The sequence below is a fragment of the Mirounga leonina genome, unplaced genomic scaffold, assembly GCF_011800145.1.
Source record: "Mirounga leonina isolate KUSES-001 unplaced genomic scaffold, KU_Mleo_1.0 Mir_166, whole genome shotgun sequence".
In the NCBI taxonomy this organism is placed as follows: Eukaryota; Metazoa; Chordata; class Mammalia; order Carnivora; family Phocidae; genus Mirounga; species Mirounga leonina.
Genome location: NW_023270418.1, coordinates 30,801,946 through 30,822,541, shown reverse-complemented (window position 1 = coordinate 30,822,541; position 20,596 = coordinate 30,801,946). Strand labels below are relative to the sequence as shown.

General features: G+C 59.7%; 1 protein-coding gene across 1 annotated transcript; it reads left to right on the top strand.

Moving 5' to 3' along the window:
• The first annotated feature begins 658 nt into the window (after positions 1-658).
• On the top strand, positions 659-20,291 carry EHD1 (EH domain containing 1). The gene is made up of 5 exons (XM_035013168.1): positions 659-1,187; positions 5,185-5,282; positions 16,247-16,659; positions 19,024-19,188; positions 19,544-20,291. The coding sequence occupies exons 1-5, from the start codon at positions 784-786 to the stop codon at positions 20,066-20,068; spliced, it is 1,605 nt and encodes a 534-aa protein (XP_034869059.1). The 5' UTR covers positions 659-783; the 3' UTR covers positions 20,069-20,291.
• Positions 20,292-20,596: the final 305 nt, after the last annotated feature.

Here is a 20,596-nt window from a genome sequence, read left to right as displayed (position 1 = left end):
GTCTCGCCCTCTCCCAAAGCAGATAACGAAGAGGGGTAGGAAGTAGTATCAGGAAAGCAGGGGCGAGGAGGCGGCAAGGAAGCGCAGCTCGGACGGGAGGCGCGAGGCCCCCCCCGCCGCCCCGGGGGTCCGCCGATACTTCCGGGGAATCCCGAGCCAGCGGGGGAGGGAGCACCGTTCGTGGGGGAGCTGCGGGTGGGGCGCGCGGCCGGGGAGCCGGGTGTCTAACTGGGCGTCTCGCGGATGTTGGAAGGCACTAGGCTCCGGGACCTCTCCGCGCCCGACCCTCGCTTTTCGCCTTCCCAACCGCAGCACTTGCGCGCGCTGCCCCGCCAAGGGAGGGGCGAAAACAGGTGCGGTTGCCACGGCACCCGGGCCGGGGGCGGGGAGCAGGGCGAGCGGCGCTCGCGATATTTGGAATCGGCCAATGGGAGGCAGGGGAGGGGAGGACGTGGCGCGGAGTTCGCGGGTGGGGCTCCTTCCTCCCCTGCCCTTCTCCCCGCGGCCCGGCGCGGCGGCGGCGGCGGCGGCGGCGGCGGCACGCGCACGCGCGCGACCGAACGCGGGGCCCGGCCCTATAAAGGCCGCACGGCGAGGCGCGCGCTCCACTCCGCGGAGGGCGCCCCGCGGGCCGTGCCGTGCGCCTGCGCAGTGCGGGCCGCTCCCCGCCCCCTTGCCCCGCTGCCCCTCCGCCGGCCGGCCGGGCCCCGCCTCGGCTCCGCGCCCTCGCCCTGCTCTTAGCCGCCGCTCTGCCCCGCAGCAGCCAGCCCCGTCCGCGGCAGCATGTTCAGCTGGGTCAGCAAAGATGCCCGCCGCAAGAAGGAGCCGGAGCTCTTCCAGACGGTGGCCGAGGGGCTGCGGCAGCTGTACGCGCAGAAGCTGCTGCCCCTGGAGGAGCACTACCGCTTCCACGAGTTCCACTCGCCCGCGCTGGAGGACGCTGACTTCGACAACAAGCCCATGGTGCTCCTCGTGGGCCAGTACAGCACGGGCAAGACCACCTTCATCCGGCACCTGATCGAGCAGGACTTCCCAGGAATGCGCATCGGGCCCGAGCCCACCACCGACTCTTTCATCGCGGTCATGCACGGCCCCACCGAGGGCGTGGTGCCGGGCAACGCGCTTGTAGTCGACCCGCGGCGCCCCTTCCGCAAGCTCAACGCCTTCGGCAACGCCTTCCTCAACAGGTACCCGCCCCTTGCCCGGAGGAGGGGGGCGGAGGGGGACCCCCGGGGCCGCACTCGGGTCCCGACCCTACCGTGGCGGCGGCCCGGCCCCGCCTCCCTCATCGTCCTTTGTCTCCGAGGCCCCAGCGAGCCCCTCGGCGACCGCTCCCTGGGACAAGGGCCCCTGCCGCTTCGGCCCACCCGGAGGTCTGGGGGGTGGGTATCGCCGCCCCCTCCCCCGCCCCGTCACCCCCAGAATTTTCCAGGTTATCAGTTTAACTCCCAAACCTTCCAGCAGATCCCAGCCCCACTTCCCTCAGAACCGGGGTCAGCGTTGGGAAGGTGAGAGATTCCTGTCTCCACCTCATCCCAGTGTAGTCCCAGACTGGATGCACCGAATTCATTCAAACCAGCCCCTTCCCCCCTCCCTTCAAGTGGCTGCTGCCTAAGTGTCATGGAAAAATATGTGAAACTTTTCGTCATTCCCTTTGCTGCTGTGCTGTGCTTCCCCCGGGACCGCTGGGTTTGTGTGGGAGGGACAAGGAGGATCTGCTGTGGCCTGCTGAGTTTGGGGGCAGCCGACGGGGTAGCAGACGGAGTGTGAACATTTCTCCCCGGGGGTCAGCTCGAAAGGGTCTGTACTCCTTAGGGATTTCGGGAAATAGCCTCAATCTGTAGCACTGGGAGGCCTGGAAGATCTGGGCCCTGACTCCCTCACGAAGAGGTTCCTTAACCTGCTTGGGCCTCAGTTTCCCCAGTTACATGGGTGAAATCTGCCTCCTCGTGATCGGGGTCATGCTCCAAGACTCTAACCCTCATGATGCTGGGAATGAAAAACATTGGTCTTTCTATGGCGTCAAGTTCACTCTTCTCTAAAGGAGCTCAAAGGTGCTTTTCAGTGGTTCTAAAATCCCTGTCCCCACCCCTACCCCCAGGGACATACCAAAGGACTTCACAGATCTGCCTTTCCAGCCAGCCCCCATGCAAGGAGTGACTCCACATGCCTTTTTTTTTTTTTTTTTAAGATTTTTTATTTATTTATTTGACAGAGAGAGACACAGCGAGAGAGGGAACACAAGCAGGGGGAGTGGGAGAGGGAGGAGCAGGCTTCTCGCTGAGCAGGGAGTATGATGCGGGGCTGGGGCTCGATGCGGGGCTGGGGCTCGATCCCAGGACCCTGGGATCATGACCTGAGCCGAAGACAGACGCTTAATGCCTGAGCCGCCCAGGCGCCCCTTCACATGCCTTTCAAAGTCTGTGTCAAGGATGACCTAGGAAAGAATCCTTGACTCTTGCCTTCCAGGTCTCCGCCCTGTATGATCACATTCCTTTCCCGACACTGTCCAGCCACACAGGGTGAACCAGCTTGCTCCTGATCCAGGCCAGTGGCCAGCCTACCTCTGTGCACAGAGCTGACTTTTAACAGAGAAGACAGGCAGACTCCTGTTATGGTTTTTTGCCCCTTTTGGGCATTTAAACCCGGCCTCCTGTTTTACGGTTGATGGCGTTGGTGTGTCATGGCTGGAGCTGAATAAAGCCCTTCGTGTGCGAGGCATGACCCTCTTCGCCTTGAGCCCTCCTCCAGAGAATACCTGTGTCTCGGAATTATCGTGCCCATACACGGGCGATTGGCCCAGACTCTTAGCTGGTGGGCCCCAGAGGATCCTGTGTGCAGTTTGGCTGCTGTGCTGGGAATTCCAACCATTATTAGGTCTTGCCTTTCACACAGAACTTTGGGAAGCTAGAAGGAGGGATAGGTACACCTTCTGTCCTCGGGCCTCTGCTTCTAACTGTGAGAGCAGACTGCTTTTGAAAGGAGAAACAGGGTACTCAACGTGTTTCTGAATTTGGAGACCTAAAGTTTCAGAGTCGGAGGGGATCATAGACGTCATCTTGGTGGTTCAGGAAGCCCGAGCTTGGAGGGCTGTGCTCTTTGTTGAGCTCACCAGGGCAGCTTAATGCAGTGCTCGCTGGCTGACTGCCTTGATGCCTCCATTTACCACCTACTGTGGGTTCTGCCCGGAAAAAAGCGCAGGTCAGGGATGCTGGGTCCAAGACAGACACTCTGATGATGTTGGTGCCACAGGATTCAAGACCCACACTTCTATTTATTATTTTTTCTTTTTTTTTAAGTAGGCTCCACACCCAACATGGGGCTTGAACCCATGACCCTGAGATCAAGAGTCGCACGCTCTACTGACTGAGCCAGCCAGGCAGCCCTTATTTCCCTCTTGCCACTTCATCTCCAGAGGGTTCTCGATCACTAATAGCCAAAAGGGGTCTTATCAGCCGAGGGTCAGGGAGGGCACGGCTTTGCCCTGGAGCAGGGCCCCGAGCTGTGTCAGCCTGTGGAGTGCGCAGAGTGCCGGCCGGCTAGCCAGGGCGTACAAAGGGGGCTCTTCTCTGGCTGACACAGCCTCTCCGGGCAGCTTAAAGAGACCCATTGAGCCATGAACTTGACTTTCTGCCCTTTTTACTCTTAAGTGGCTGCTCTAAGACTAAAATCCAATGGAGCAGACCAAGACAGACTACAGTCAGGTTGTCCTAAGAGCAGCCTGTGAAAACCGCTTGCGGGGCGAGAGGCAGTCAGTGCGCCCTTGGTGGTGGGAAATGAAGCGGCTTGCCCCCTTCCTTGTCTCCCCCGCCAAGCTCCCAGGACTCCGCGGGGCATCTCATTTCTGGGTCTTACCGATGTTGTCTTACTCGCGGGTCTCCTTTACAGGGCGGTTTTATGTACTGTTATTTTTCAGAGCCAGCTGTACTTCAGGTTCTTTTGAGTTGGTCTTCCCTCTGTGACCCTTCCCTAGCAGGAGCCCCAGGTCTGGCGCACGACGGTCAGGGCAACAGTGAGGACCGGGTCCAAGGTCTGCGGGTCAGCCGGTTTTGCCCCGTTGTGCTTGCAGGCAACACCCCTCACCCGGGCCAGCTGCCCCGGGCCTGGCCACTGGTCACTTGGGGGGAAGCTGCGGGGGTGGGTAGGGCCAAAAGGAGAACCTTACAGCTCAGATCCCTCCCCACAGTTGGAAAGGCAGCTTTAAGCCTGCATCCTACAGACAGAGGGTCAGTATTTTCTTTGCTCACAGTGTCTTTTTCAGAGAAGTTTTTAAAGGAGCCTTTTCTGTGTCCAGTAAAGAATTTCTGCTATCAGTTGGGACAGCCCCTTGCTGTTCTGGGCTGTTCCACGCTCAGTGGGAACTCAGGCACACATGGCTAAGCCCTCGCTCGGGAGTTGCCGGCCCCTCTGTGGCTTCATTTGTTCTTCCTCGGCCTGCTCCGGCTTTCGGAGAATGATGTCTGTACTCCCGGCCCCGCCAACCAACCCACGTGTCCCCCAGCTTGTACTGGCCGCCCCCTGCTGTCCCTTCATCCAGGCAGCTGGGTGGGAGGGATGGGCTGGTCCCAGCAGCAGCAGGAAAGCCTCTCCCCACCTTCAGTGTGTGGAAATTTAGCTAAGTCCCAGTGTCATCTTTCTGTTTCCCTTCTGGAGTTGACCGGTGGCCTATCTCGTGCAGTTTTCACTAGCATATCAGCAACTTGAAAGTTGAACTCTTGAACTCTGGGGGAAAAGCTAATGTGAGGGAAATGCTGATGCAAGCCAGTTTGAGCCCATGGTTGGATTCCCAGTTAAGACAGTACGGAGTTCAGGGGCGCCTGGGTGGCTCAGTCAGTTAAGCGTCTGCCTTTGGCTCAGGTCATGATCCCAGGGTCCTGGGATCAGGCCCTGCCTCGGGCTCCCAGCTCAGCAGGGAGTCTGCTTCTCCCTCTTCCTCTGCTCCTCCCCCCTGCTCGTGCTCCTCTCTCTCTCTCAAATAAATAAAATAAAATAATATTAAAAAAAAAAAGACACTACAGAGTTCAGGGGCCACCCCTGGAAACACTAGAAAACCTCCTGTAAATGCCTTGCTTTGGGAAAGGAAGGCAGAGGTGGAGAGGAGAGTACACAGAAAGCCCCCTGTCGCTTCTAGAGCTGCGAGGGCTGAGTCTTGACGTCTCCCCTCCGGCTTTTGCTCCTGTGCAGGTTCATGTGTGCCCAGCTGCCCAACCCGGTCCTGGACAGCATAAGCATCATCGACACTCCTGGGATCCTGTCTGGAGAGAAACAGCGCATCAGCAGAGGTAAACAGGCTCTGACACAGCCCAGGGCGCCTTCCCTCTGCGGTCTGTGACGCGGACCACATGCTGTCCCTGAGGTCCCTCCCAGCCCAAGTGAGAACCCATCTTACATTGGCCCGTGTCTGCCCAGCGCGCTGAGCCCCAGGGGGGCAGGAGTTGCTCTCTCCCTTGGCTCCCTGTGCCGAGGGTACTAAGAGCTGTCCGGGGGGGAGCACAGCCTATTTTGCGTGGCTCTCGTGCTTTCCACCCCCCGGGGCAAGCGGGCGAGATGGCACCTGGGGCTGGCTGTGAGGTCACGGGAAGTCACTCCGTGTCTGGGCTCCGGGTACCTCGGCCAGCATTGCTGTTCCCCTGGGGCGCCCTCACCCTACTTGGTGTGTAAAAGCTTTGCCTCCCGACGCCATCTAAATTCCTGGCAAGCCCAGCAGGTCTGTGAGGGAACACTGGACCCGAACAAGCCAGCTGGAAGGAGAAGCTGCAGAAATTTGTTAAGTGTTTAGGGGCTCCTGGAAAGGTGTTTCAGCTTGCTTCGGGTTGGTAATCGGCAGCCTTCCCGGGGCCTGGAAGGTTTTCGCGCCGAGTGTTGGTGCACCAGGCCCCCGGTTGTGTCAACTGCTGTCTGGACTCCGAAGATCTCGTTCAGGACGAGCCTGAACTGGGTTATATTTCTGCTGCTGTTCCATTTTGTGGAGGGGCGGGGAGCCTTGGGGCCTGAATGCTTCCTGGCAGGAGCGGGAGGGCAGGCCAGGAGGGGAGCCTGCAGCTGCAGATGTGAAAATGAAGTAGGACCACACTCAGACAGGGGTTGAGAAGGGGCCGGGTTTGTGTATCATTAACTTGCAAGTCTTTCCCGTGCCCCTTTCCCTCTGGGCTGCCCAGCATTGGCCAGCTTTGCATTTGAAGCTAACGACCTGGTATTTGGGAGATGTTTATGTCTGCTGTGGCTTAAAGGGGTGGGAACCCCGTTCTTGGTGCCGAGAAACCTTGCTTCTCTTTTTTCTCAGGCTCTGGGCCCCTGCCAGGAAGGGCTTGCATCAGAGCACCCTGAAACTGCTCTCTCTCTGTCTCGTTTAAGCTCTTAGGCTCCGCACCCCAGTGATAAAGACAGTCCTAGGAGTTCAAGGGAGCAGCTTTGGGACCCCTTCTAAAAAGGCAAGGGCTAGGGGCGCCTGGCTGGCTCAGTTGGAGGGGCATGCAACTCTTGCTCTCAGGGTTGTGGGTTCGAGTCCCACGTTGGGTACAGAGATTACTTAAATAAATAAAAAAAGAGGGGCACCTGCGGTTAAGCGTCTACCTTTAGCTCAGGTCATGATCCCGGGGTCCCAGGATTGAGTCCCGCCTTGGGTTCCCTGCTCAGCGGGGAGTCTGCTTCTCCCTCCGTTACCCACCGCCCCCCGCTCGTGCTCTCGCTCTCTCTCGCTCACTCTCTCAAATAAATAAATAAAATCTTTAAAAAAAAAAACAACTTTAAAAATAAAAAGGCGAGGTTGTTTTTCCTTACTGCTCTTGTTGTTCCAAGCTGGTTTTAAGAAAATGTCTGGTTAGCATTTAAAAGACCCACAAGGGGGGATTTATTCTCTGTTTACTTCCAGGCCTGAGTTATCCTAGAGGGACTTTCTTCGAGGCTCTGCGGTGTTATCTTCGTAATGATCTGGAAGAGTAGGCAGGGGGGCTGCTTCTGACTGGGGCCATGGGCTAGAGAACTAAGCCATCTCTGGGGTGTGCACAATGCTCCCAGCCTTGGGGTCAGTTGATGTGTACACATCTTCGGATAGGGACAAGAGCTCACCAGGAGAGGCTTACCATCTCAGCAGGCTGTGCTCACTGTGGCCTTCAGAGCTGGGAGTTAAGGCATTTGAGGGAAAGGGCGTAGGGCCCTTGTGACCCCCGTAACCACTGTTTTCTACCAGTGCTGTGGGGTCCCCTGCTGGGAGGCATGTCTTTGACACGTCAGCCTGGGTCTGGAGAGCCTAGTGGGCTGACGGGTTGGGAGTATAGGTCTTGCTGCTTTGGGTAGCCTGGCCCTGTCTGCTGGGATGTCCCCCGCTCCACCCCGCCGCCGCCTCCTTTCCTGGTTGGCAAAAAGGTGGGCAGTGATGTCCAGACCTGCTCTCTCTGGGACGGGCACCCCCGCGGCACCTCCCTGGGCTGTCCAGGCGGTGGATTGGCACCCGGGGTGCACTTCGGCTGTGCCAGTGGGGGATGTGGTCTGCGAGGCAGTCCTGGCCTTCAGGTTGTCCACGCAGGTGGCAGATACTCAGAGGAGGAGGCCCGCAAGAGACACCAGGCTCACCCCTGGTTGCCTCTGCCCCCCTCCAGGTGTGAGACTGGCCCCTCTCTGTCCTGGGGCGACACAAGGCCTCCCCCACCCTATCGTGGGCAGGAAGGAGGAGTGGGGCTTAAAGATAAGGGCATTGCTCTGATTGGGGGAGGGCTTCCTTCTGTGAAATAGCGAGATCAAACTGATTTTAGTAGACAGTTTCTTTCCCCCTGGGACCCTAGGTCTCTCAGTTTAAAGTATTTTACTAAAAGTTACCAAGTTGGGATTTGCTCTGCAGTATGTTTGGTGTCAGCGTTTATCAGCCGGAGAGAGACCATCGCGCAGTACCTCTCCGCTCTGTTGGCTGTGGTCTTCAAGGGAGGTGGGGAAGGAGTGGCCGTCTGCTTGGAGGCCCCGCCCACCAGTCCTCGCAAAGGTCCCGTGTTGCCCTGTCCAGCAGAGGAAGTCAGAGGAGGGCCGTGCGTTCCAGCCTCCCCGGCCAGCTCTCCCGTCTGCTCCCTTTGCTGACAGCATGGAGAGCAGGTGTTTCCCTCTCAGCGAGATAGGGCCAGCAGAAAACACGGGTCCTGGGCACGCAGCGTGCGCTTCTGCGGCCTGCCGATCTCGTTCCCTGGGAACAGAGGGTTCTTCTGGAGGTTGCCTGTGCATTAGAGTTGTTAATTAGGTTTACATCCATTTCCCAGCCTATCTGCCAGGCCCCTCCTGGCTTCTTCCCCTTTTCCCCATGGTCCCTTACGTGTGCAGGAAATATTGTCTGGAAAGATAACGTAGGGGCCGTGCAGGCCCAGAGCAGTCAGGATATAGGGCAGGCTCTGCGAGAGACCCCTGAGAATTACTCCGGGAAAGAGAAGGGGCCTCCGTGGGGGTCTCAGGGTGCACTTCCCCGTTGTGCTAATCTGAGTGACTTTAAAGATAAACGTTCTCCTGTATCAGCAGAGAAGGGTGATCTGTGGGGACAGCATTCGTTCTTGAGTGCCATGTGACTGATAAAGAGCGTTCCAAAGGGCATCCGGGGCCTGGTGGGGCGGGCGCCCTTGGCTCCCAGGCTGCCGCCTGCGCAGTCCCGAGCCGGAGCAGAGATTTCCCACAGCGGGTCCCCGGGGGGCAGGCACGCTCAGGTGGAGGTCCCAGCGTGGGGCTCAGGGCCCTGGCCGGGGCTCTCCCTGCCATCGTCACCACGCGGCTGCGAGCTGGCCGTACCTCTGCGCCTTGGTTTCCCCCACGCGAGTCGCGTCAGCAGGGAAGCGTTCCTTAAACTTGGGTTTGGAGACCGACGCCCCGCCGGCCTTGTGCCCGGCTTTCTGCAGACCATCTGCGTCCTCGCCTCGGGAGCCGGCGCCCCTCAGCTGCCCCTGGGAGGACGCTGCTGCTCTGCAGACGAAGAGGCCGAGGCTTGCCGCCCGGGCTAGCTGTGCTCCTGCCACCCGGTTGCTGAGAGCGGACGCTCGGCTCGGCTCCCGGGAGCGCTGACAGCGCATACCGGGCGAGTCTTTGACCCTCGGGTGGTGACCGTGCTGGGCTTCTGCGCTCTCCTGACAGGCCTTCGCCTTCTCTCCCGCCCTGAAATCAGACTCAGTTCACAGATGGACCTGAGGTCCAGGGCTTGGAACAACCCTGCTGGCATCTTCTTCCTTTTCCCTGTTCTCTGCCTCTAGCCAGAAATCGCTCCCTCCACTCCAGACCCTCCGTGGATGGGTGTAGGACCCCTGGTCGAGGCTGGCTGGTCCCCTAGCTTCTCATTTGCCCTCCTGCTGACTGTCCCTGGTTCCCAGGCTCCCTCCAAGCTTGGAAGTCATCCCATTAGGCAGGTAGGGCCTTCCAGGTGCAGAACGGAGTCCTCTGACTCCGAGCTGGGGCCGCGCTGTGGGCAGCCCTCCCTTCCTGCTGAGCCCTGTGCTGACGACCTCCAGAGCTGCCCCACCCCTAAGAGCCCTCCATCCAGGTCAGGGTTTTCTGCAGCCCATAGAAGGCTCCATGAGGTTGCCTGCAGGCCTTGGGCTAGGCCACGTGCTGCGTCCCTCTTGGATTCCCAGCGCCCACAGTACAGATGATGACAGAAGGTTCAGGCCCCAGCGCAGTACTTTAGGAGCCAGGGACCCTAGGGAGTTACTGCAGCCCATGTGCTAACCCCTTGCCCTAGCACCTAGTGCTCAGTGACATGTTCAGCCAATGCCAGCTAATCACAAATAGACACCCAAAAATCCAGGGATTCCCAGACTGATTAGAAAGACCTTTTTCTGACTAACATCCCGAGGAGGCCAGAGGCTAGGGGAACACTGAGTCAGCCGGAGTCTCCCTTCCCGGGGCACCCAGCCTCCTCCAAGCCTCCCTCTCACCCCCGCCATGCCCCCCCCGCCCCGCCCCCGGTCCCCTGGACAGCTTTTGGCCCGAGCGTTTGGTGGGAACGCGGCGCTCTGCCGAGGGGCGTGGGCCGCTGCCCGCGGAGGACTGGTACCAGCCCGCGCCCGGCCCCTGTGCGTTCCCGGCTCGAGCAGCTGTGTGAGCGCCTGCGAACGTTCCATTTATATTTGGTGGTACGAGGCATTCTTTGAGCGTGAGATGTGGTCGTCGCCTACACACCACTCAGAATCTGCGCTCCTTGAGCCCGAAATACAATTCCTGTGTGTAAATAAGAGCAAACATTTACCAAGTGCTTACGGTGTGCCAGGCACTCCCTTGCTGCCCACAGCAGCCCGGCGCATCAGGGACTTAACACCCTGCCGTCACAGACGAAGAGACAGGCTTGGACAGGGGCCGTGGCTGCTGGGGTCGCGCAGCTGGTTGACGAGGAGAGGGCTCCGATTCAAGTGCTGGCCTCATTCCGGAGTCCATCTGTCCCTCCCTGCCCTTTGTCCATTTCCCGGTCACATTTGCAGAGGTCTTCGCCCTTGTTAGGCGCACGGCTCAAGGAAGCAGCTGCGTAACCACCACCGCCAGGATCAAATCTAGTCTTTCCATCAGCCTGGAAAGTTCTCTGTTCCCCTTCGTAGTCCCCTCCAGTCCCTGGCAACTCAGACCTGATACTTAGCCCTGAGGTTTTGCCTTCTCCAGAATGTCCATACGAGTCTTCCGTGCCTGCCCTCCTCCACTTAGTGTGTGCTTGGGGGCGTTCATCATGTATTCGAGAGCATGACCATCGACCCATCATTCCTCCCATCCCGTGTGTGTACCCTCATGTCTTACCCATTCACCTGCTGAAGAGCCTTTGGGTTTCCAAATTGGGGCAATTTTGAATAAAGCTCCTACAAACATTTGTGTACAGTGTGGACTTCAGTTTCTTAATTTCCCTTGGGTAAATACCTAGGAGTGGGGAGGCCCCTTTCTCCTCGCCACTGAGCCACCCCAAGGAAGTCCTTCCCTGAAGAGTGTGCCCGCCCGAGGAAGCTCGGCACCCATGTCGGTCCTCTCTCGGCTCCTTAATCTTCGTCCTGCCATCCTGTGCCCCCCTCTCCCGGGCGCGGCACCGGTTGGAAACGTGTATGGTGGGAGCCACGGCAAGAAATACCAAGGCCCACACAGCTTGAATGGCAGGAAACAAAAGTCGATTGCAGACAAGCCCTCTATTGTTGATGTTCTAGAAACTTGGAACGTATGAAGCAGCTTTTCCACCAGCTGCTGGAACTACCTGTGTTTGGAGGGTGTCAGGAGAGGGTGAGGACCTGTGACAACTTCCTCTCTTCCGCCTCTCTGCCTGTGGTGGGGAGCGGGACTCTTGTCAGGACTGACGACTGGTGAGGAGCCTGAGCGGCCCAGACGAGGCTGGGTGGGAACAGAGCAGAGACCTCCTGTCCACGTGGCCCCGTGTGCTTACTTCCCGAGGCCAAGCCCAGCCCTCAGCTGGGTGGCCCTGAGCATACAAGCGACTCTTCTTTGTCCCCCCTTTCCCAGTCCCCACGACTGTGCATGCGTGTGCGCTGAGATTTACCACGGTAACCCTTCTACGTGCACGGTTTGGTGGCATCAGGTACATTTCGTGTTGTTGTGTGACTGTCCCCACCGTCCACCTTTCAGACTTTTCCATCTTCCATCCAAGTACTAACCAGGCCCGACCCTGCTTAGCTTCCGAGATCAGACGAGATCGGGCGCGTTCAGGGTGGTATGGCCGTAGACCTTTTCCATCTTCCAAATGGAAACTGTAACCCCATTAACCACTCGTTTTCCTATTCCCCGCCCCCCCCGCAGCCCCTGGTTCCCACCGCTCTCCTTTCTGTCTCTGTGGACTTGGGATGCGTGGCATCGTGCAGCATCGGTCCTTTTGTGCCTGGCTTATTTTATAATCTCCCCAAAGTCCCAGAATTCAGTGGCCAGACACATCCTGGCACCGAGGCAGACCCCTCGTGTGTCCCGAAAGCTGGAGGCTCACCGCCTTGGGCAGTGCTGAGGGTTGGGGGCGCTGGCACACTTGTCCCCTGCCGCCCCGCTCCGGGCTGAGTGGTGGCCGCGGCCGCCCTGCCAGGTGCACGGACTCGATTGAGGCTTCGCTGCTGCTGCTGCAGGTCCAGCCCTCGGTGTCTTTCGAGACCCCATCTCTCGGGCCAGAGTGAGGGTTTGGTGGACAGATGGGGGCCGGGTGGGCCTGCGCGGTCATACGCCTGTGATGACATCATAGCGCCCGTGCCGTGACCCTTTTAGTGACCCGTGGACGTACTTGGCCAGCACCACGTCTCCCTCCCCAAAAGTGAGAGCGTTTTTCATAATAAACAGGAAATTTCATTTACCTGCAAAAAAAATGGACTTAGAGCTCTGTTGGCTCCAACTTGAGGGGTTGGCGGGTAACTGGGTTTGCGGGCGGGGCAGGAGGGGGCACTTGGGGTTCTCGGCTCTGCTGCGGTGGCTCCTCCCCCTCCTCCCCTCTGTCTTTCCGGGAGTCGTCCTGGGTCCCCACCAGCGCGGGAGGGGGCACGAGGCCACTTTGGGTGGAGCCTGGGGGGTGAGCTCAGCTCCCTGTGCGCTGTCCTGACTGCGGGGCCAAAGCGAACTTGGGCTGGAGCCCAGCCCATCCGGGAGCCCCCATTCCCATTCCAGGCACCTCGCATCCGGCATCACTGCCTCCCCAGCTCTGCGAATCTGTGCTCCGTCAGCATGCGGCGGTCTGAGGACAGGCAGTGTGACGAGGGACGAGTTGGGCCTCATTCTTGCTGAGAGGGAGCCGTCATTCAGTCCTGAGGCCTTGCTTTTCCAGGGCTGACCTGCCGCTCCCAGGGGCAGCCATAAAAGGCTACCTGCCCACTTCCCTCGCCTGCTCCTCGGCCCTCCCGTCCTGGGTTTCTGCTGGGGGCGTCTCTCTGGGCACGCCATCCCGTGGCTCTCGGGGCCGGGGGTGGGGGTGGCCATGTCCTCTGCACCCAGCGGCCTTTGGTGCTGGCTCCAGGCTGTCTCCCACTCTCTGAGCACCGATAGTTGGGTGGTGGGTGGTCTGGCTGTTTCCAACCCTCTGCCTGGGCCTAGGGAAGGCCGATGGCTGCCCTGCCCAGGCTCAAGTTCAGATTCACCGGGACCTTACTGCCCCCGCCCCCCCTGCTCCATCTCCCCGCCCCCATTAGAGACTCCGGCTGGTTGAGGGGCTGCCTCTGATCAGAGCGCCCTGTCTCCCGGGCGTGCTGTGGGGGGAACAGACTGCCCGTTGCTGCGTCGCGAGGCTGCTGTGCTAAGTCAACAGAAACAGTGAATCTGGGGTTTTCCTGAGGTTCCGGTGTCTCACCCCAAGGACGAGAGCTGGCCGCTGGTCTCAGAACCAGGCTGAAATTCGGCGGCTCTCAGTTCCTGACCGGTTCTGCTGTCCCCAGCCCCTCGGCCCCTCCTGCCTGTGGGGCCTGTTCTGGGAGCCCTGTGTGTTACCTGATCTAATCCCCGCTACGGTCAGAGGAGGAGGAGTTGTTTTTGGAATTTTACAGATGAAGAAATGGTAACTCAGGAGTTCGGAACTTCAGGTCAGATCGCCGTCAGCGGCCGGCGCCTGGAGTCGGATCCAGGGCTGTCTTATTTAAGAGCCTGTGTTCTTTCTGAGTGCTTAAGTTCGGGGAGAGGCTTGGAATGCTGTGGCTTCGGGCGCACACACAGCTCTGAAGCGCACTTGAACCTGGGGGGCCTGGCGGCCAGAATGTTTATCCCGCCAAGCAGACCTTCACCCCTCGGCACACCCCCAGTGTTAACTGTTTATCTTAGAGCCTTGCGATGGGGGCCTGGCTCTGGCCTGAGTGGAGGTAGCCTCTTGGGGAGCCCAGCTGCTGACTTGCCTTCAGTCCGGGAGGCTTGGCAGGAGCAGGAGCAGCCGAATTCCACTCTGATGACCCACTCAGCAGGCTCCTTACCGGAGGGGCGGGGAGGGCCCCCCCCCCCCCCCCACACGGCGCCGTAGTTCACTCTGTCTGTTTTCTTTGTTCTCTCCCTCTACCTGCTACTTTTCTGTAACCTGGCAGTCTGGATAATGCGTGGCCAAATCCCAGTTTGGTCAGAGGGTCGCGAGCATGTTTTACAAGGGATGCTAGCCAGGAGCAGGCTGTCAGGACGAGGAGATTGGTGGGCCCGTTTCTGGGCAGGGTCTCGGGCTCTTCTCTATGAGAGCAGCTTCTCCGGCTTACTTTCAGAGCCTGACTGCACTCTGGGGTGTATTTGGTACTTCTTAGGAGGCCCGGCCTGTATTTGAGGTGGCCTGTGGGGAGCAGGTGAAGAACAAGGAGGAGCCCAGGGACAAGGAGGCTTGCCCAGAATCAGCCGGAGAGGAAATGGTAGCTCGGGGGCTTCGACCCAAGCTTCCCAAAGACTTTTAGGCCACTGTTGTCACCTGGTCTTCCTACATCTCATCTTTGCTCCTAAAAGATGAGAAATAGGGGCGCCTGGGTGGCTCAGTAGGTCAAGCGTCTGCCTTCAACTCGGATCATGATCCCAGGGTCCTGGGATGGAGCCCGGTATCGGGCTCCCTGCTCAGCGGGGAGTCTGCTTCTCCCTCTGGCTTGTGCTCTCTGTCTCGCTCACTCTCTATCTCAAGTAAATGAAATCTTAAAAATAAATAAAAGATGAGAAATAGAACCTTCACTTCTTCTGGGGGCAGTGGAAGAAGTGGAAACATTTTAAAGAGGCGTGACTGTGAAATAGGATTTAGGTTAAACTGCTGTCGGAGAGACCCCAAAATCCACTGGCTTAAACCAGATATCAGCTAGTTCATGTGGAAAATAACAATCCAGGCCATCCTGAACGTTCGGCTTTCATCTCTGAATTCAAGGTGGTTGCTCCAGCCCCTGCTATCACATCTGCATTCCATTCCTCAGGAAGGGAGAAAAGGACAAAGGTCTCATAGACCTTGTTCATTTCTGCCGCAGGAGAGGCTAGAAAATGCGGTCTTAAACTGGGGGGCCCAGAGTTCAGCCAGAACTAGACCGTTGTTGTCAAGGGAAGAGCTACGGTGAGCGGTCTCTGCTGCCGACGGCCCCGCCCCGCAAGGGGCCTCCACTGGACGCTGGGAGACCGCGTAGCCTAGACTTGAGAGCTGGACGTGATCTAGTCCAGCCACCTCGTTTTAGAGACGCATTTAAGGCCTAGAGAGGGGATGCGGTGTGTAGCATTTCGTAGGCCTGTCGTAGAGCAGTGGTCAGCGAAATTTTTCGGAAGGGTCAGAGTTAGTGTTTTTGGCCTGCAGGCCTGTGGTCTCTGCCATGGCTGAACTCTGCTGCTGTGGACAAGAGTGGCCACAGACGGTGCGGAGGAGCGTGGCCGTGTCCCGCTAAAACTCTTACTTACGGTGGGGGGGGGGGGTGCCTGGGTGGCTCAGTCCTTAAGCGTCTGCCTTGGGCTCAGGTCATGATCCCAGGGTCCTGGGATCGAGCCCCGCATTGGGCTCCCTGCTCAGTGGGAAGCCTGCTTCCCCCTCTCCCACTCCCCCTGCTTGTGTTCCCTCTCTCGCTGTGTCTCTCTCTGTCAAATAAATAAATAAAATCTTTAAAAAAAAAAAACAAACAACTCTTATTTACGGAACAGGTGATGGGCCAGCTGCAGTTTGCCAACCCCTGTTGTGGAGAATAAGTGAGGTTCCTGGAGAAGGGGGGCCCAGCATGAGCACCCCACGAGTAGCAGCTGCAGGTGTCCCAGCTGTTCCTTACTGTCCTTGTCGTGTAAGGGCATCCAGCCGGCATCGGCAGCCCCCGAGTCTCTGTTCTTCTCACCACACTGCTGGGCTCCCCCTCCTCACTTTTGCCCCGGTCTGAGCCACTTTAGAGCCCAGATTTTGTGACTTCTTTTTTTTTTTTTTTTTAAGATTTTATTTATTTATTTGAGAGAGCGAGGATGAGGGGGGCCGGGGGCGGTAGAGGAGGAGGGAGAAGCGGACTCCCCGCTGAGGCGGGAGCCCAACACGGGGCTCAATCCCAGGACCCCAGGATCATAACCTGAGCCTCAGGCAGACGCTTAATGGACTAAGCCATCCAGGCACCCCTGGATTTTGTCACTTCTCTTGCATTATTTATCTGTGGCTCACCTCTCTGTGCCAGGTGCTGCTGGGCGAGGGTATCGGGTGGGTACAGAAATAGGGGGGACCTGACGCCCCTGTCCTCGGGGTGCAGTGCTGGCCCTGTGAGGACATGGTGGAAATTTAAATGACACCAGGCTGAGAAGTCCGAGGTCGGATCAGGGAGGAGAGCTCTCAGAGCAGCCTGGCTCCGGTGCCCCCGAGCTCACCCCGCTCTTCCTGCAGGTTATGACTTCGCTGCCGTCCTGGAGTGGTTCGCCGAGCGGGTCGACCGCATCATCCTGCTCTTCGACGCCCACAAGCTGGACATCTCTGACGAGTTCTCCGAGGTCATCAAGGCCCTCAAGAACCACGAGGACAAGATCCGCGTGGTGCTGAACAAAGCTGACCAGATCGAGACCCAGCAGCTGATGCGGGTCTACGGGGCTCTCATGTGGTCCCTGGGGAAGATCATCAACACCCCCGAGGTGGTCAGGGTATACATCGGCTCCTTCTGGTCCCACCCGCTCCTCATCCCTGACAATCGCAAGCTTTTTGAGGCAGAGGAGCAGGACCTCTTCAAAGACATCCAGTCTCTGCCCCGAAACGCTGCCCTCAGGAAGCTCAATGACCTGATCAAGCGGGCACGGCTGGCCAAGGTAGACTGGGGGTGGGGGCAGGGCCCCCTGCTGGGGGGGGCCCATGGGGGCTGGGACTGGCACTTGGGGCCCCAGGATTGGTCTGCCATGGCTTTTGGGGTGCCTGAGACCCATCCCCGCAGACCTACAGCCACACCTACGTTGCCCTGTGTCTAGACGGGTCCTCTGTGCGCCCATGGGTGTGGCCCTTTCTCAACTGAGTCTTCTTGATGCATGTAGATGTTAAGCGGGAAGGGAACACTGGGCCAAGGGGCGGCCTGGGAAGTGGGGAGCCAGTGGGGGTGCAGCTCCAGTCCTCATCGGCTTCCCCTCCCAGGCCTGTTGATTGAGCACTCCGCGTGTGCGGGGTGCTGGGGACACAAGGGGACTGACACGCACAGTCCCTGCCCTTCCAGCGCGCACCGGTCGTACCGGGAAGTGGAACATGTAAAGGGAAGTCAGGCACGGTTTTTTGTCCTCTCGTGGGATGCCGCAGAAGCAGGCGACTGGGAGGCCTCGGGTGGGTGCTGACGCATAAGCCAGGACAGGAAGGAGCTAGTGGAGAGATGGGGCGCAAGCCTGTGGGCCGAGGGAGAACCCTGGGCGGCCTCAGCCCCCAGAGGTCTCGTAAAGCATCCGGCCCCTCCCTCTGGCACCTGTTGGCGGCGTCTGGATCGCTCAAGAGCTTGGAATCTCAGCTCCGGGCCACGTACTTCAGGGAGACCCTGGCATGGCTGGGGCTGGGAGAGAAGGCTGATGCCCCCAGCGGGCCCCTCAGACACAGAGGGCCAGAACACCCCCCGATTGAACACAGCTGCATATCCTGAGCCTGCCTGGAAAAGTCCACGGGCCGCCACCGTGCACATGCACGGATCATGGATCCGTGGGGCTCAGAGCTCGGCTTCAGCGGGGACCCCATGCATCGCCGCTCCTCTGACGAAGTGGCCGCAGAGGGTAGGGGTGTCGGGGGGGCTAGGGCTTCGGCGAAGGCATGCTCCCAAGTAAAGGCCTGAGGAGTGGTGCCTCCTCTGCAGGTGGCAGGCCCCCCGCCGGGGAGAGCCAGGAGGAGCCCCGCGGCCCGCGCTCCTGCCTCCGGGAGCCAGCCGCGTAGCTCCAGCTTTTGAGAGTCCGCTGTGGGCCACGCACAGCAGCTCAGGCCGCCCCACACCGTCTCGAGGTCTGGAGTCAGGTAGCCTTTTGGTGCTCACCGTCTTGAGTAAAAAAAACTGACCCCTCCTCTTCTACCACCAGTCTGCGTCTCCACACTGGTTACCAGAGCGCTCGTGGACCATACTGGAGTGTGCTAGAAGCACGAGCCCTCGGGCCCCACCCCGCACACCTGAACCGCCTGGGGATCTGTATGCACAGTGAGGTTGCAGAATCTGCTCTGGGGTCTTGCTCCTCTCTCACTTCTGGAAGCTTCCCAGTGCAGGGAGCTGGTTCTGAGAAGGGACCCCGTGAGAAAACCCGCATCACTGGCTCCTGGCCTCCCGGTTCTAGGCTGCAGGGAAGGGCAGCGCTGTTCCCTCCTTGGCCAGCACCCCCCCTCCCCCGGCAGGGCCGCCTGTGCCCTCTCAAAGCCTCCTTCCGGGACAGCACCAAGGGAGGGCTCCCCGTTCATCTGCAGAAATGGTGTGTCACCGCCTCCGGGCACCCTGAGTCACCACGCCTGGAAAACCCCGGGGCCTCCGATCTCGTGTTGCACCTGCGGCTCCAGGCTGTTTCCTTTTCCTGGAGCGAACGGCCTTCTGTGCCAACCTGCAAAGGCCAACCTACACGGGCCGTGACGGGCGGAGCGGCGGCTGCCTCGCTCTGTGACAGGCCTGCTGCCCTCGGGCCGTTCGCACACAGGGTCAGGCCGGGGGCGGGGCTTCGATGGCGCAGAGCTGGCAGTGGGGGGGGGGGGGGGGGGGGGCGGCTGGCCGGCTGCGGCCCTTCCCGCCCGGACGTTACTTGGCGAGGCGGAGGGCTCTGAGGGCCTTGGAGGGTTACCAGCCCGCCGTGGGGAAGTGAAGGGTGTGCCGCCCTTCGCTGGCAAACACCGAAGTAATACTGAGCTCAGATAAACTTCAGAACATCTGGGTGAAGCCTCATGTGGTTTTCCTAATCCTTACTCACGCCAAGTTCTCCGGGTGATACACTGAGCAGAACTCGGGCCGTGTTGGGGTTTTGAGAACTCGACGTCCGCGGCCACCGTGTGCGCATGTGGGATGGCGGGCTCCGCATCTCCGCCGCGGGACAGGAAGCTGGGGGTGCACCCGGGGCCCCAGAGAGCACGGGTCCCGGACTGCTTTGGGCGGTCCCCAGTGACGGTCCCGGTCCTGGCCTTTTGGGGCAGCCTGGCGCAGGCCCCCTGCCTACACGGTGCCCCTTCCTGTTCTCCAGGTGCACGCTTACATCATCAGCTCCCTCAAGAAGGAGATGCCCAACGTGTTCGGGAAAGAGAGCAAAAAGAAGGAGCTGGTGAACAACTTGGGAGAGATCTATCAGAAGATCGAGCGGGAGCATCAGATCTCCCCCGGGGACTTCCCGAACCTCCGCAAGATGCAGGTATGGCTGTCCCCCGCTCGCTGCCCTCCCTGGGACGGGGCCTCCAAGCTGGGAGTCCCTGAGTTTAGTGGCCGTGACACCGCAGAGGGGAATGCGGTGACTCACCCCCAGGGGTGGGGAAAGGGCGGGGCGCCAGGCCCTCCAGGACCATCCTGGCTCATCCCCTCCCCAGCCCTTCAGGGAAGGAACTGTTCCCACCTCCACTAAACAGACTGGGGAGCCAAGGCCAAGGGGCAAGCCTCGGTGGGGGCGTGACCTGGGGCCGGCTCTGTGGCTCGGGACCCCTGCTCCGGGCACTCTGCCTGGAGTCCATGGACACCTGACCCAGCCCTTCCCCCTCCCTTGCCCACCACAGGAGCTCCTGCAGACTCAGGACTTCAGCAAGTTCCAGGCCTTGAAGCCTAAGCTGCTGGACACAGTGGACGACATGCTGGCCAACGACATCGCCCGGCTGATGGTGATGGTGCGCCAGGAGGAGTCCCTGATGCCCTCCCAGGCCGTGAAGGGCGGTGCCTTCGACGGCACCATGAACGGGCCCTTTGGGCACGGCTACGGCGAGGGGGCCGGCGAGGGCATCGACGATGTGGAGTGGGTGGTGGGCAAGGACAAGCCCACCTACGATGAGATCTTCTACACACTGTCGCCCGTCAACGGCAAGATCACGGGCGCCAACGCCAAGAAGGAGATGGTGAAGTCCAAGCTGCCCAACACAGTGCTGGGGAAGATCTGGAAGCTGGCCGATGTGGACAAGGATGGGCTGCTGGATGACGAGGAGTTTGCCCTGGCCAACCACCTCATCAAAGTCAAGCTGGAGGGCCACGAGCTGCCCGCCGACCTGCCCCCGCACCTGATCCCACCCTCCAAGCGGAGGCACGAGTGACCACCCGGCCAGGCCCACCGGGGGGAGGCGAGGGGCTGGAAAGACTGAGCAGAGTTTCCTCAGCTCTCAGAAAGGAAAACCACCATCTTTCTTTTCAGGCTGTTCGCAGGCCCAGCAGGGAGGCGGGTGATACTTGTATGTGAATGATGGAATTTTGTGCACAAGAACTATGGATATTTTTAATATATAACGTTAGAGGCAGCGTTCTTTCTTGCCTCCTCCATTTGACAGCCCCACGCACATGAGCCCCTGTCCCCCCCCCCCCCCCCCCGCCCAGCTCTGCTCTACAGCACGTGCCCACCCTGGCTCAGCCCCGACCCGCTGGCAGGTGCCGTGTGTAGACAGGAACCCCAGGATTCCAGTTTGTTTCTAAGCTGAGTACTGCTTCACTGACCCAGTGGCTCCTTCCCTGTCCAGCTCTGCCCCCTCCCCACGCTCCTGGATTAAGCTGGTTCTGGTGCCTTCTGCCTTGCCCTCCCCGGTGGCCCCCATGCACGGCCCTGCTCTTTGCTTTCACATCGCACCCCC